Source organism: Mandrillus leucophaeus, unplaced genomic scaffold (assembly GCF_000951045.1).
Source record: "Mandrillus leucophaeus isolate KB7577 unplaced genomic scaffold, Mleu.le_1.0 Scaffold452, whole genome shotgun sequence".
In the NCBI taxonomy this organism is placed as follows: domain Eukaryota; kingdom Metazoa; phylum Chordata; class Mammalia; order Primates; family Cercopithecidae; genus Mandrillus; species Mandrillus leucophaeus.
Genome location: NW_012104832.1, coordinates 783,917 through 800,505, shown reverse-complemented (window position 1 = coordinate 800,505; position 16,589 = coordinate 783,917). Strand labels below are relative to the sequence as shown.

The 16,589-nt window shown below is 37.3% G+C and overlaps 1 protein-coding gene across 2 annotated transcripts in view; it reads left to right on the top strand.

Moving 5' to 3' along the window:
- Positions 1-28: 28 nt before the first annotated feature.
- The window catches only part of SEC62 (SEC62 homolog (S. cerevisiae)), a 30,540-nt gene continuing 13,979 nt past the window's right edge, over positions 29-16,589 (top strand). For both annotated transcript variants that reach the window (XM_011994336.1, XM_011994335.1), the window contains exons 1-5: positions 29-116; positions 9,216-9,324; positions 10,548-10,653; positions 15,757-15,961; positions 16,209-16,301. In XM_011994336.1, the coding sequence (XP_011849726.1) occupies positions 81-116; positions 9,216-9,324; positions 10,548-10,653; positions 15,757-15,961; positions 16,209-16,301 (549 nt within the window). In that variant the 5' untranslated portion in view covers positions 29-80. The remainder of the gene's footprint in view (positions 117-9,215; positions 9,325-10,547; positions 10,654-15,756; positions 15,962-16,208; positions 16,302-16,589) is intronic.

The window sequence follows — 16,589 nt, the reverse complement described above, 5'->3', positions numbered from 1 at the left end:
GGCTTCGGGGCGCGCTCTCGCGAGGTTTCCACCGCCCCCTCCTCGTTCCACGTCAGAGGGAACCGGGCGGAGCGGCCAACATGGCGGAACGCAGGAGACACAAGAAGCGGATCCAGGTAGCAAAGCCGAGCTCTGGGCAGGGGGTTTCAGCACGATGGAAAGTGGAAGGAGCAGGGAAAGCCCCCTAAAAGGGAGAGCGAAAGCAAGGGCGAGGTGGGGTGGGGTGGAGTTCCGCCGCGAGGCCGCTGGCTGCAGGCTGCGTCGTTGTGAGGGGCCTGGGGCGGCGAGGGGGGGCGGTGTTGGCGACGGCGGAGACAGAGACAGAGGTGGTGGTGGAGCAGCAGGGTAAGGAGGGAGGCGCCGCTCTCGTAATCCGGCCGCTGGGGCGCGGCTGTGGGCTCGGAGTTCCTGTGGTCGCGCCGTCCCGGGCCTGACCTGGGAGGTCAGCCTCGTCCGGGGCGCTGACGTTGACCCTTCCCGGGGCTCCTCCCCTCCCTTCACCCCATCCTCTGGCCTTAGCTGTCCTGAAATTAAGGCCACGGTAATTGGGGTAGCAGGAGGCGGCGGACTGACCTAAAGCAGCTGGTCCTTTGTGCGCATAGACCGTAAGGGAGAATGATCTGGACTTGGTCAGCTGCCTCGGGGCCTAGGCAGCGATCTGCTCATCCAGATGTTCAGTTGCGTTGCCCTTCTTTCCCCTCAATATTCTTAACTTAATAGTCCACTTGAAGCTTGCCGGCTTTTTTCCAGGCGACGTGGTGTAAACAACCACAACCTCGTTGGTGCTGCAACGAGCTGGTGGCGCCCAGAAACGCTTCACATGCCAGTGTGTCATCCTCATAGTAACCTACATAACATCCCTGCCTCACTCCACATGCATGTCATTTGTGCATTTCTTCCTTGCGATTTTCCCTGGTTCTTGTTCTTTGCCAAGAGGATTAATTATGTAGAACATCTTGGACTCAGGATATTTATTAGTCGTCTCATCAGCTGATGTGCTGAGAAACCTTCATAAGGCCTCATAAATTGATCACATGTAGTAAATTGTTACTATAATCATAAATTGTTACACTCATCATTGCCTTTCTGTTCCTTACTATTTCATTACTTAGAATGATTTTTTCTTTCTTCCATTTTACCCCGTCTTTTTTTTTTTTTTTCAAGTTTATCGATTTATTGGCCTACACTACAGGTGTTTTGAGCTATACAAGTTAAAATTCTTCTGGAAACTTTTTAAATGCTGTGAAAAAGACACACATGATCAATAAATTTGGAATTTGGCAGAAATAAAGTAGTTCTGAACAGGGTACAGAAGGGAATTAGAAAGAGGCAGATTTCAAGTTCAGACAGATCAGACTAGGTCTTAAGATCAGTAGAAGTTTCTAATTATACTGTTCTTAATCTTTCAAGAGTTAGTGTTATTCCTCTGACGTGGGCATACAATATTTTATTAGATTGTGTATTGAAATTGTCTGTCAGATTTGTACTTACAGAACTTCTTAGATTTACTCTTGACAGTACAATTTTATGCCCTTCAATACACATTGTTTTACAATTCCAGTTGCTTTTTAATATTGTTGTAAGGGTTATATAATTCACCTTTTGAATAGCTGCTCTTATTTTAGTTGTGATCTTAGATTAAACAGAGGCTGTGGAGTAATGTGACAGTGGCAGAGAGCTCAAACTTGAGCCAGACTGCCTGTTTGTACCCCAGCTCCACCAATTATTGGCTGAGTAACTTTGAGCAAGTTAATTTTTACCTCACTTTCTGCATGTGTAAGAAGGGATATTTACCTCAAAAAAGAAAAAAGAAAAACTTTAAGGTTGCTGTGAAAATAATAGGTGAGTCAACTTATTTATTAAAAGTTATTAAAAGTATTTGGCACACAACCCCTTCCTTCTATTCTACTCCTTACCCAGGGTGAAGGATTTAGATTGGATTGTTATTTTGTTTTTTGTTAAGTACTCTTTGATATACTGAAGAAAGATTAGCAACCCCCTATTCAGTAAATAAACTGTTAGGTTGGGAGTTATGTAGAGTATAGCTATTTACTTTCTATTATTTGAGGATCAATTATTAAAAACCTACTTGGCATACACAAAATTAAGTGACATTTATTTTTCTGTCCTTGAAATTTTCTACATGGCTGTGTAAAATGTTTGTGAGAGATCTTAGAGTACTACTTTTATGCAGCCTAACACACTTGTCAAAATATACTAGCCTAGAAAATACCTCAGTTTTATCATTCCAGATAATCAGAAGCTCTGTAATCACTTGTGATAAAAAGATCAAATGTAATGAAAAGTTTAGAGTTTAACTTACAAAAAAGATCCTGTTGTGGAATTTTTAGGCAAAAAAGTCTGTAATACCAGCTGAGTTTCTGTCATTTGTTGCTTGGCGTTTTATGTTCAGAAAGATGTTTACGTTTAGTGATTCAGTGATCTTTAATTGTAGTTTGCACATTGGGGAGAAATGTTTGATACAAACAGATAAGTTCAGGGTTAAAAAAAAAAAGTAGCTAATTTGCTTTTTCTGTGTAATTCAGTGTAATTTCAGATTCTCGTGTCCCACTGAAGTTTCTAGCAAGAGGACTGTTGTCACATTTCCTTCTTGGACTCACATTACTGGTCACTGAAAACCAGAAGTGAGCTACATGTACTCATACAGTAACTACATATAGATGAACAATGTGCTGCTGCATACCAGTAGTTGATTTACAATCCTGGTATCAAGAAATTTTAGAGTTTAAAAGGATCTAGTAGGATTTGTTGGGAAGCCTTTTTCATGAATTCAGTCTTACATGAAAGCAGAGTGGTGATCCTACAGCTTACTGATCTTACCCAACACCCTCGTTTTTCAGATAAACTGAGGTCCAGTGAGGTTTTGTGACTTAATCCAGGATCATCAATCAAGATAGTAAAACCAGATTTAGACCGGGTCTTCTGATTCCCAACTGAATACTTTTTCCGTGTCACAATAGATAAAAAATAAGTTGCTCTGAAATACTTTAATCCTGACTTCTTTATTATTGAACTGTACAACGTAAAGACTTAACATGACTTGTCCTTGCTAAAGAGAATCGTCCCATTCAGTATTCTGCTTATATGTAAAATATCCAGTTGAGTTTTGAGACATTTAAATGGCTAATTCTTAGAACTTTTATAACCCTCCATTAGTTATTTTTGTTGCACCCATCTGTCTTCCTGGCAAGCAATAAAACCTTGACATATTATGGGCTTATGTGCTTAATTTCAGGACAGGGAAGAAAAGAGAAAATTTAGGACTATATAGCCAGCTATACAGGTCTGATGTCTGACTCCGAATATTCTGAAGAGAAGGAACTCAGGAAGCCAGTCCTAAATCAGAAAACTCCCCCCAAAGACTTAATGGAGGGTTTTGCAGTTTAGCAAACCCATTGCTAAGGAAAGAATACAATAGAAGGGAGTTGGAGCTATTACAGAAGGGTACTGCTGTTGTCTAGATACTCTTGTACAGCTTTATTTGTATAGCACACTGTGTTACTAAAGATTAAGGTCCCCTCCAGCTTTCAGATTTTATTGTTAAACTACTGTTTGCATTTTTCACAAATATTTTATGCTGCTTGAACCAAGCCTTTTTCTTTTTTGCTCAGTTCATGGTTGACAGATCAGCTAAGCTAATTTTTATTGGATGTAGTAATTTTTTTTTTTTTTTTTTTTGAGACGGAATCTCACTGTGTCGCCCAGGCTGGAGTGCGGTGGCCGGATCTCGGCTCACTGCAAGCTCCACCTCCCGGGTTTATGCCATTCTCCTGCCTCAGCCTCCCGAGTTGCTGGGACTACAGGCGCCCGCCACCTCGCCTGGCTAGTTTTTTTGTATTTTTTTAGTAGAGACGGGGTTTACCGTGTTCACCAGGATGGTCTCGATCTCCTGACCTCGTGATCCACCCGTCTCGGCTTCCCAAAGTGCTGGGATTACAGGCTTGAGCCACCGCGCCCGGCCTGGGTGTAGTAATTTTTAAAAGTTCCTCTGTATCACAAATTCTGTAAGATTGATGCCCGTGGCATATTTACTCTTGATATATTATTTTTTTCTCAAAAAGGTTAAATATTGACTAAAATAACTTAGAAATGGCAAACTCTATTTTATCATAGTATTTTAGTGTTGCTGTATTTTAAAGTAAAACATAGTATTTATTAAAGAATTTTATAAGAGTGTTCTAACCAAACTTCCAATTTAAATAATTTTGGATTTTAAGTTACAACACCCAATGTATTGGTATTGGGTGCAAAGAAAGGAAAAGCAGTCCAGCCTAAATTTATTGACTCTTAGCTTCCTCATTTTAAGACAGTTGTGTTCATTCATTGAACTAAGAAGTTCTCTGCATTCATTTGAAGATTAATGGGTTGGTTTCTCTTTATTAGCGGGTGCTACTATTCCCAAAAGGCCTTCACTTTGTTAGAAGTCTTCTAGGAAAGTTACAAAAATATTCTGTTTACATCAAAAGAAAAAGAGGGGAGGTACTGTGGTCCAACGTATAGACAGAAAGAAGGTAAAACTTTTGTACTCCCTTATGCTATATCAGGAGAACAGTGAAAGTGAAGACTCCATGCACGTTGGATGTGGTGGCTTGTGCTTGTAATCCCAACTATCTGTTCATGTTCTCATGGTACTCTTTTATCTTTTCTTTTCTTTTCTTTTCTTTTTTTTTTAAAAGAGACAAGGTCTCACTCTGGTACCCAGGCTGGAATGCAGTGATGGCATCATAGCTCACTAGAGACTCAAACTCCTGGGCTCAAGTGATCCTCTGGCTGCAGCCTCCCAACTAGCTGGGGCTACAGGTGTGCACCACCTCACCTAGCTAATTTTTTCAAAGTTTTTGTAGAGATGGAGTATCACGTTGTTACCCAGGCTGGTCTTAAACTCCTGGTCTCAGGCAGCCCACCTCGGCTTCCCAAAGTGGTGGGGATTACAGGGATGAGCTGCTGAGCCCTGCCTCTCATGGTACTCTTCTACAGCAATTGGTCTTTCTGGCTTCAAAGCCCAAGCAATGGCACAAACTATATTGTTGCATTGAAGGCAGTCTACAATATGGATAAGTTATTATAAGTTAATAAATCGCAATACTTTAAGAAAGTATCAATAAACAAGTTAATTCTGTGTCTAGTTGGGAGAGATTATCTAAGTCCGTGTTTTCTCTTCCTTTCATTGCCACTTGGTAGTGCCTTTACAAAGGACAGGATGCAGTTTTGGAAGAGTTTGGTGAACTTGAAATTAATTGTTAAAATGAGATTTTTAAATTTTGTGCATACATATCAGATTCCCTATTGTGTAATATGTAATTCTCAATTTTTATGTATCCTAATATTTAATCAGATTTTACATGTGATGCCTCTATCAGCAGTAAGTAGATTAGTATATTTATATCTGTATTCAGGAATAGTATTATTGAGTGTTAGTATGAGTATATATGTATCATGCCTAAATTTGATACGGTCTTTCTCTACAATTACCTTCCTCCCAAATTTCCTCTGTTGATAAAGTTAGAAATCTGACATCTTTACCTAGCCATTTTATTTATCCTTTATCATTGAGTTCTATCTGTTCTACATTTGAAATGTTTCAAATATCTAAATTTCTTTCCCACTTATAATCTGGTATCACACCACAATTTACTTGGATATTACAGTAGTCTTCCATCCGTTTCCCTGCCTTATGCATTTTTTTCCATTTCATCCTACACACAGCCACCAAATCATGTCTAAATCATTTTTCTAATTATGTCCTATTCAGAAACTACTAGTGGTCTTTCTCCTGCTTACAGAATAAAGTAGAAATTTCCCCACCTACCTTGATGACTCTTTATTCTACTTTTACACACTTAATCTCCCAATACTTCCTAGCTTGTCTCTACTACAGCCAATTTTGTGTCATTCTCAGCCACAATATTTATGGCTTTTCAATCAATTTACCCAAAACTGGTTCATCTTTCAAAATTTAGCTTCCTCTTCCAGTGTTCCTGTCCACATTGATAATCTCACTCCTACTTTGTGTGCTTTTACTTTGTTGCCAAGGCTGGAGTGCAGTGGCATGATCTTGGTTCACTGCAGCCTCAACCTCCCAGGGCTCAGATGGTCTTCCTACCTCAGCCTCCTGAGTAGCTGGAACGACACATGTGCACCACCTTTTTCTTTTTTTCTTTTCTTTTCTTTTCTTTTTTTTTTTTTTAGTAGAGAAGGAGTTTCACCATGTTGCCCAGGCTGGTCTCAAGCCTGGTCTTCTGGGCTCAAGCAGTCTGCCTGCCTCAGCCTCCCAAAGTACTGGGATTACAGGCATGAGCCACCCGACCCATCCTACTTTGTGTATTTCAAAAATATTTTTTCTGCCTCTCTTTTTGTGAAATAATAATTACTGCTTCTAATAGTTATGTAATAGAGTGTACATATCATGTCTTGCAAATCTTTGCTGTTAACTGTAGCATCCAAATATGATAGGGTAAGTACTCTGTAAGTCTGAAAGAACAGGTCACGTTTATTCAGACTTCTCCCCTACAATTTTTAATCAAGCACCTCCCAGTAACAAATTATTTAATTAGATCAGCTTTAAGTTGACAACAGATGTATCAGATGAGGAAAAAATTGAGCATGTGTGGTGTGATTATATAATAGAATTGGTTTTTATAAACCATTTATAGTATTATTTTCAACTTTTATAGTATTACTTTTTCAGATGTATGGATATATAGAATATTATTTACTAATTGAGGCTCTGCGAAGTGTAGTGTATTTTACAAACATAATTAAATATTACCATTTAATATACCTGATACCAACATATATTAATATATTTTGGTATGGTTTCAAAAATTTTAATGAGGAATTTTTGCCTTTTATTATATCAGAAAGTATATTTTGTAGTCCAGCCTCAAATAAATCATTATGAATCTTGTAGATGTTCCTGAACTTGGAGTGTTAAATTTTTAATTTGCCATTTTTTAAGATTCTACTTTTTGGCTGGGTGTGGTGGCTCATGCCTGTAATCGTGGCATTTTGGGAGGCTGAGGCATGCAGATCACCTAGGTCAGGAATTCGAGACCAGCCTGGCCAACATGGTAAAATCCCATCTCTACAAAAAATACAAAAAATTAGCCGGATATGGTGGTGGGCACCTGTAATCCCAGCTACTCAGGAGGCTGAGGCACGAGAATCACTTGAACCCAGGAGGTGGAGGTTGCAGTGAGCTGAGATAGCACCATTGTACTCCAGCCTGGGCGACAGAGCAAGACTGTGTCTCAAAAAAAACCAAACAAACAAAAAAAAAAGATTCTACTTTTTGTGATACATATTTTCATATATAAAAGTTTTAATTTCATAATACTTGATTTTTACAGTAGTCTTCTTTTGGGTTGAGTGGTTTGGGCTTTTAATTTTTATTTCCACAAATAGCCCACAGCTGGTAGTTGCAGACTGTAGAAATTGTACACTGGTATGATCTTACACAGGTAATTGGCTACTGGAAGTAGAGGACTTGGGAAATACAAAGGAAGAAATGAGAGATGTAGCTGCCAGGAGACTCAGTAACCAAAACACAAACCTCCACTTCCTCTAACACATTATTCCTTTTTGGGATAAAATTAAAGGTTTGTTGATTGTTCTTTATTTTCCTCAAACATAACTGAATTCAGACTTATCTTAACTTTGGAAAAACCTGACATAGGTAAGTTGGATAGATTCTTTTTTCTGTTTTGCATCGTTAGATTTTTTTCGCTTGAAACAACTGTGTTTAGCATTAATTCTTGGCATCTTAGATTCTTGCCAGATAATTTTTTACTATTATTTGGCATTTTATTCTTTAAAGAAGCAGACCTTCCTGAAATCATTCACATTTAGATTATATGTTGCTGGAAATATTGAATGTTCTGTGTATTGTGCTTAAGCATGTAATTAAAGACAGTAATTAAGAACAGTGCATTTGTTTCAGTAGCTTATAGCAATGAGACAACTTTTGAAAGTTTATACATAAGATGTATTCAAAGATAGACAGCCGTCATCGTCTTCAGTACGTGAGCAGGGAAAATAAGTTCACAGGAGGAATTGTCAAAGAATTTCAGAATGAAAGGGAATACAGGGAAGATAGGGAATGAGAAACAATAAAGAAAATAATAGAAAATTTGGGAAAAGGTATAGAAGAAAGAAAGCAGAGAAAGACTAAAACGGCCTTTCCAAAACAACTCTTTGTCAGTGCACTTCTGTTAATCACTTCCTCAAATGAGATAGTAATATCTCTTTTTGCATTTTTTATTTTTGCTTCATCCTTACTGGAGAAGAGAATATGAGAAAGACAGTCCCAGGAGTGTCTAGTATCTGCAACCACAGTGGGAAAGCAAAGAGAATACAAATTGTCATTGTCTCAGTAGTTCTTATGGCTACCACACTGGGGCAGCTGTCATTGATTAATTTGAGAACAACTCCTGCGATCTGTTGTCCATTGTTCAGGGTACCTATCTTTGGCTGTTATTTTAACATTTATTTATGACATTTGTTTCTACTTACTTTGACATTTGGGTACTCACTACTAGCAACTCTTATCTTTTTAATTACTGCCTTCTGGCTTATAAAAAGAGACTATAGGCCAGCAGCAGTGGCTCATGCCTGTAATCCCAGCACTTTGGGACACCGAGGCCAGCAGATCACTTGAGGTCAGAAGTTCAAGACCACCCTGGCCAACATGGCGAAACCCTGTCACTACTAAAACTACAAAAATTAGCTGGGCATGGTGGCAGGCACCTGTAATCCCAGCTACTCAGGAGGCTGAGGCGGGAGAATCGCTTGAACTCAGGAGGCAGAGGTTGCAGTGAGCTTAGATTGCACCACTGCACTCCAGCCTGGGCGACAGAGTGAGACTCCATCTCAAAAAAAAAAAAAAAGACCATATAAGAATGAAAGTGAGCTGGTACAAAGTAGTTACCATTGTGGAAAAAACAACTCAAATGCCTCATAGTCGAAGCCGAGAAGCAGAAAGGCTTTGCCTCTATCAACTTACATTTGAAAAATGTAGTTTCTTCAAATCTCCAGTTTGTCTTTTGAACACATTATCAGTTCTGCTCCAGGGAAAGCTTGAAAGCAAAGCCTGTACTCCAGTTGAAAAGATTCATAAAATAGATTTGTAAATTATTCTTCAGCACATGGATTTCTCAAGTAAATGATTATACTAAATTCATATTCATATGTTGCAGGAAGTTGGTGAACCATCTAAAGAAGAGAAGGCTGTGGCCAAGTATCTTCGATTCAACTGTCCAACAAAGTCCACCAATATGATGGGTCACCGGGTTGATTATTTTATTGGTAGGATTATATCAGTAAAATCATATTCGTGTACATATCTTGTGAAGTTAACCTACGTTTGGGATATGTAGAAGTTTTAAAAGTGCTTTCCAAATGTGATTGTTCTGGTGATGGGCATATGGCAGTTGATTATTCTGTTCTTCCCTTTTATGATTGAAAATGTCTATAATTAAAAAAACATGTTTTCTAATAACAATTGTTGGAAATTTTTTTAAATAGGATTTATTTTCAGTGTTTTAAAATACTACCTTTTGTTTAGATAGTATGTGTACTTGGAACTAAGGGCTTTGGCTTTTTTCCCCCGAACAATGTCATTATAAGCTGATGTCATTTATAGCACCAGGGTTTATAAGTAGGGGTTGAGTTTGCCTTTCTCATCAATTAAAAGTGAATTGCAGCTGGGTGTCGTGGCTCACACCTATAGTCCCAACACTTTGGGAAGCCAAGGCAAGAGGATTACTTGAGGCCAGGAGTTCAAGACCAGCCTATGCAACACAGTGAGATCCTATCTCTACAAAAAAAATTAGATGAGTATGATGGCATGTGCCTCTGAAGTGAGAGGATGGCTTGAGCCCAGGAGTTAGAGGCTGCAGTTAACTATGATCCCACCACTGTATTCCAGCCTGGGTGACAGAGCAAGAACCTGTCTCTTAGAAGAAAGAAAAAACTAAATTGCCAGTAGAGAGGAAAATTCCTTTATCGCCTCTCTCTTTAGTGTTATTAATGATTTGACATTCATTATAACTTTAAAAAAGTAGATGTGCTAATCTCTTCAGATAGTATGTTTAGCTGTTTCTTGTGACATTAGATTGTTGACAGAGCTTCTTCCTCAGTGTATTAGAGTAAAACTTGATGAGAATTTTTATTACTTGCAGGGAGCAGAGAATATTTTGGTTTATCTACATATGCTTGTGATTAATAAGAGTGATAATTACATACAGATATTTTAAATTTTTGAATATTTCCCCATTAATTTATCTTGCTTTAGTTGGTATTTCTGAATGCCATTATTTCCCAACATTACTTTTAAAAGATACTTAATATATTTCACAAGTTGAGGTTTTGGGGAACTATTAATCATGATCATGTTAGATTTAATTTTCTGTTGAGTTTGGTTTTCTTTTATGTTGCCAGAGTGTTGAAATTTCACTTTGTAAAATATTATTTAGATAGACATAAATTCCCATGTATACTAAATTTAAAATAATGAATTTTTTCTTCAGCTTCAAAAGCAGTGGATTGTCTTTTGGATTCAAAGTGGGCAAAGGCCAAGAAAGGAGAGGAAGCTTTATTTACAACCAGGGAGTCTGTGGTTGACTACTGTAACAGGTACTGTTTATTTCTTAGTGAAGAATAACATAATAATTTTAAATTTTCTTCGTAGTCCTGAAGCTCCTTACATCATTAAATGTAGTGATACTACAACATAACTCAAATATAGTTTTCACATGTAACCTGATTTCTTTGGTACCTCTGGAAATGTGTTTGGTATTAGACTATTATACTTTTAACTGTATATAATTTTTATGTTTTATTACTTTTATATATTTGTGAGCCCTACTGAAGGGCCAGCAACAAAAATCATATACCAGTGCCTACAGTAGAAAAGGAAGTTCTTTCTTTTGTAGAGCAAATTGGTTGGGGAGTCTTTTTTTCAAAACTTGCAGGAATTCCTATTAGCTGTGTTACCGCAATTTTTTTAGTGCCTGCACTCTGAGCCATAAGCCGCATACCCTTTCCTATTTGGTTCAGTGTTTGCTAATGTAGTATTTCTTCTAAAATCAAGGCAGCTGCAACATCTACCTTGTCTTTTTCTGAGAATTTCAAGATGAAATACAGCTAATTCAGTAATGTACATGTATTTTTCGTAATAGATTTTTTTCTGTTTTGAAAAAACTTTTGATGGTGAGTGGTTTGCCTAAAAGATAAAGTCACCTTCCTTTTGGAAAGAAGTATGCTAGTTTTTCTTTCCATTTTTTTCTTTTTTTCTTGGTTTACTTAATACTAAGCATTTTCTTAATATATGTTAACTAAATTTTGTTTTCAAAACACTAAAGCTTATCTTTGGGGATTTTAGATTATTTTATGTGTTACTAATATTTTATTTAATGGCACCTAAAGTATCAGCCACCTAAGAACCCTCTTAAAAACCACTATTTCACCACCTGGTTTCTTAAGCTGTCAAGTCAAAGAATTATTGAATATTTCTTAAAATTCTTAGTTGCCAAAGACTAGAGGTTACTAACAGACCTTTTAGAAACAATAGGTTTCGGCCGGGCGCAGTAGCTCACGCCTGTAATCCTAGCACTTTGGGAGACTGAGGCAGGCGGATCACGAGGTCAGGAGATGGAGACCATCCTGGCTAACACAGTGAAACCCTGTCTCTACTAAAAATACAAATACTGTCTCCTCCAACAAAATGAAGTTGCATTTAATGGAGCTATTAGATCTGTAAGCCCAAATCTCTGAGTAGAGTGGCCAATGTGATTCCACATTTTTTGGCTTTTTAGGAGCCTTGGTACCTTGTTATTTGAAAAGCTCAAAAGACCTGAGTACAGAGAGTGTCCAAAGATACTCGATTTTCATTGTATATGCTCTTCCCACTGATGTCAGATTGAGTCCTTTCTGCAGTAAAATAAATGAGAGTAGCATAACTTTAAGGTCTCCAGAGCCACTTCTAATACAACCGTAGAGTCTTGTTGGCCAGTCCTCATGAGTTGCTGCCCAGTAGCAGACAAAATCACAAAGGGACTCTTGTCCAGTTTCTTTTTTTCTCTTTTTGGCATCCTCCAATACTGTCAGTTTTTCTGAAGCAGCTAAGTGGCATGAGGGAGTCTGAGGAAAAACAAAATAGGAAAATGTAGGATGATAAAACAATCTTTTCTAATGTGATCTATACCTTTTTATGGGCTATATCACGAATGAACTCATACATATTAGGTTAAGTCTCCACAAGACTTTGTATCGCTGACCCCCAATCCAGTTAGGTCGTCCTCAGTCTTGTGCACATGCCACACTCATCTTCTCTTCTGGTCTTTCTCCTATCATAACTTGCCACTTTGCCTAAATGGTTCTCTTTCCTCTGTCCCATGTGCCTCTCAAAATCACAAACAAATCCCTCAAGTCCTTCCTCTACCATGTACTCTTCCCCAGGCCCTCCAGCCTTCATCAGCCTTTGTGTCTAAAGGTCTGAGTTTATCACATTAGTACCTCCCAGTTTGGCCCTTAACTATTTTAGAATTGCTACATATGTGTTATTTTTTTTTAAAATCTCCTCCCAGCTAAATCTGAAAACAATTGTAAGACTGTTTTATACTTTATTGTAACTCCATAACAATTACCACAGTGTGAGCACTTAATAAAAACCCACCTTTGCCACGTTGGTGAAAGTCCCCAACATGTCTGGCATTTAATAAATGTTTGTTAAATCTGAAAAAAGATGGAGGTGAGGGAAAAAAATACAGAAGCAATTTTTAAAACTTTTTAGAGCTATTTTTAAACCACTTAAATATTCTGGGCTCCAGGAATACAATCATGACTGTGACTTGGTCCCTACATCAGAACATACTCTGATCTGTTAGGGAAGATTTATAACTAATTACAATGTGGTGTGTTCTATAAGGAAGAGAGAGATGGTGAAACTACGAAGAATGACATCACACAGAAAATGTTTCAAGTAAATTTTGAAACATAAATAGGTGATTACCCAACAAACAAGAGAATAAAGGAAATTCATTCCAAGCAAAGGGCATAGAACACACCGAGATAGGAAAGTTTGAGTAGTTCTGTAAAAATGTCAGAGAGCTTTATGTTAGTAATGTGTTCTGTACCATGTGTTTAAAGCCAAACGGAGGCTCTGATATTACACAAATGTTAATGTCAGTCTCACCTTTTGACCTAATTGTGAAATTATTTTCAACATAATTTAATTGAAAGTTAATAGTTTACTTTTCTTTCATGGGGGTGGGCAGCAGTGCAGGAAAGTTGACAGAAGCACATGATCCTGCTGTTTCTATTGCCTTCTGTATCTGCTCATCAGGGAAAAGGCTTTTTTCTTTTTTTTTTTGAGACGGAGTCTTGCTCCATCACCAGGCTGGAGTGCAGTGGCGCGATCTCGGCTCACTGCAAGCTCCGCCACCCAGGTTCACACCATTCTCCTGCTTCAGCCTCCCGAGTAGCTGGGACTACAGGCACCCACCACCATGGCCGGCCAATTTTTTGTATTTTTAGTAGAAATGGAGTTTCACCGTGTTAGCCAGGATGGGCTTGATCTCCTGACCTTGTGATCCACCCGCCTCAGCCTCCTAAAGTGCTGGGATTACAGGCGTGAGCCACCATGCCTAGCGGAAAAGGCTTTTTTCTACTAAAGTTGCATTGTTTTTTTTTTTAATTATTTCTTTATTAAGAATAATTTTTTTCCAATAAAGTAAATTTAAGAAAATGGGAAATGTTGCAAATGATTTAGAAGAAAATCCAAATTACTAATAATGTTGCTTCATAGATAGCCACATTACCATTTGAGAATATATACTTCAGGTACCTGTATGTGTACACATGTACTCTTAATATATGGACATGTATATGAGCTGCATTATAAAATGCTGGTTTTTCAATTAACATATGATAAACAGGATGTATTTTTATTTTCATTTGTAGTGGTAATAAATGTTCCTGATAGGAAATCTGGAAATCACATAAGTGCACAAAGAAAAGTAGAACATATTTTCATTACAGATTTTTTTGTAAGACATTCTGAAGAAGAGTAAAAACTACAAGACTGCACTTCATTTTCAAATATCCCACTACTATTCTTAAATCCTACTTTGTACTCCCAAGTAGTTAATCATTAAGGTCTCATTTCAGATTCTTGTTTGTTTATATATGTATATATATTCATAGCAGATATGATTAGTATTTTAGGGGGCACTTTGAACATTTGCACAATGATATTTGCAGAATTTAAAAATAGGTCTTCTTAATAAGTAGTATGGGCCAAATGAGGAAACCTAGAAATTAGCTTTGTGGAAGTGCTCATAGGCTGGACCTAATTGGGGAGCAGATGGAAGCCCAGCCAGGCAGGTAAAACACAGGTGCTTCAGGGGACTGAACACAATGACAAAAAGAAGTGGTTATCTGGGCAGGAAGAAAGCATCTAGTTAACAAGTGCTGCGATGTGCTGGAGCAGGCACCAGTGAGGTGTAAGTAGAAAGGTAGCTAGATAGTCACCATTAGCAGGCACCAGTGGTGATGGTGAGACCTAGCTTCTAGATCATATTGTGGTAGTTGTACATTATCAAAGCAGGAATGAAGAAACCAGTCAGGAATTCTGAAACTAGAACATGAGATTTGAAAAAATGACTTTTAGATGACAAAAATAAGGGCAACCCAATTTCTTGAGTAGGATTATAAGGTTAAAGAGAAACTACCAAGCAAGGTTGACTTAATTTGGGGTAAGATAAAAAAATGAATAAAGCAAGGATCTCTCTCTCTCTTAAGAAGTTTACCGTCTAGTGAAGGAGCAAACAACTGTAACAAATTACATAGTGAGTTAGAAGATAAGTGCTATGGATGGGGTAACAGGAAACGAGAGAATGGGAAGGTGGGCTTAGGTTTTAAACAGAGTAGTTGTGGTTGAGGGAAAATGAAGAAAGTGAGGGAATGAAACAAAAGGACATGCTTATTTGGGGGAAGAACATTCTAAGGAAAGGGAACAGCTAGTGTGAAGGCCCTAAGGTGAGAATATGAAATATAATAATAACTGCTAAAAAGAGAGAACAGTCTATTTAGAGAGAAAGTAGTGATATCAGGAATGCATCATGTTTTGCCAAATATATTGCACATTTTTCAATTTGATGCTGTGCAAGTCCTTTTCAGAGTCTAAAAATCTCATCTTAGTATATTTAATCATTACTTAATTGAAGATAATTATTACAGTGTCAGACTGAATTGTGAAGTACTTGGAGAAAAAAGAACACGAAGAGAGCTGAAAAGACATTATTTGGATCAATCAAATCATCACTTTTAATCTGTTAACATTTCTTAAACTGTTTATTTTCTCTGTTCTTTATTATGTCAGCTCTTGCATTTGAGACTTAACATAAAGTGAAGCTGAGTCTTGATTACTCTAAATGAACCCAGAAAGAGTCTTTATACGGATAATCTCAAATCTATAATCTCTTTTATAATTAAGTTACATCATTAAAAGTGAAAATTATATTGAATATCACTGAGTTTTGACAGCTTTTATATAATTGTGAAGTTTTTTGATTTAGTGGTAGCGTTGACGACTTTTTCACGGGCATACTAGTTGTAATTTCTCTTATGTTTGCTAATTTATGTCTTCCTTTGCTTATTTTATTCAGGTCTTGATATTTTTGCTTTTTAGTCTATATCTATATGGGGAGTGTAATGCCATACCTGTTTTTCCCAAAGGCTTTTAAAGAAGCAGTTTTTTCACCGGGCCCTAAAAGTAATGAAAATGAAATATGATAAAGACATAAAGAAAGAAAAAGATAAAGGAAAAGTTGAAAGTGGAAAAGAAGAGGATAAAAAGAGCAAGAAAGAAAATATAAAGGATGAGAAGACAAAAAAAGAAAAAGAGAAAAAAAAAGATGGTGAAAAGGAAGAACCCAAAAAGGTGAGTTAATCCAAAATTAAGTAAAAATTTAAAAATCATGTGCACATGATCACTACTGGCCTATGAACATATTTAAATATTATGCAATACCCACCTGAGATAACTATATTAGAGTTATTATAAATACCATGGTTGAGAATTCTTATTTCTGTATTACAAATAGTCAGTGAAAATTTTTGACTGTATGAACGTCATTTCTTGCTTGCTTGTAAGTGTTATTTCTTCTATTCAACTTGTGTTTTCATAGGAAGAAACTCCAGGAACTCCTAAAAAGAAGGAAACTAAGAAAAAATTCAAACTTGAGCCACATGATGATCAAGTTTTTCTGGATGGAAATGAGGTGAGAGTAAGCCTATAACTAGAAGTTCAGTTTTCTGTAGGAGTTTTTAGAAACATGTTTGATGCCTTCACTAATAAAAGGAAAAATTTTGAGAAATCTTATCATGTACTTAAATATATAATAAAAGCTACTCTATTTTTAAAAGTCAATAATTTCTCTGATTTAGATTTTTAAAAGTCAGATTTTACTGTGAGTGACAGGAAACCTGAAATAAAAGCATCTTTTTTTTTTTTTTTTTTTTTTTTTGAGACGGAGTCTCGCTCTGTCGCACAGGCTGGAGTGCAGTGG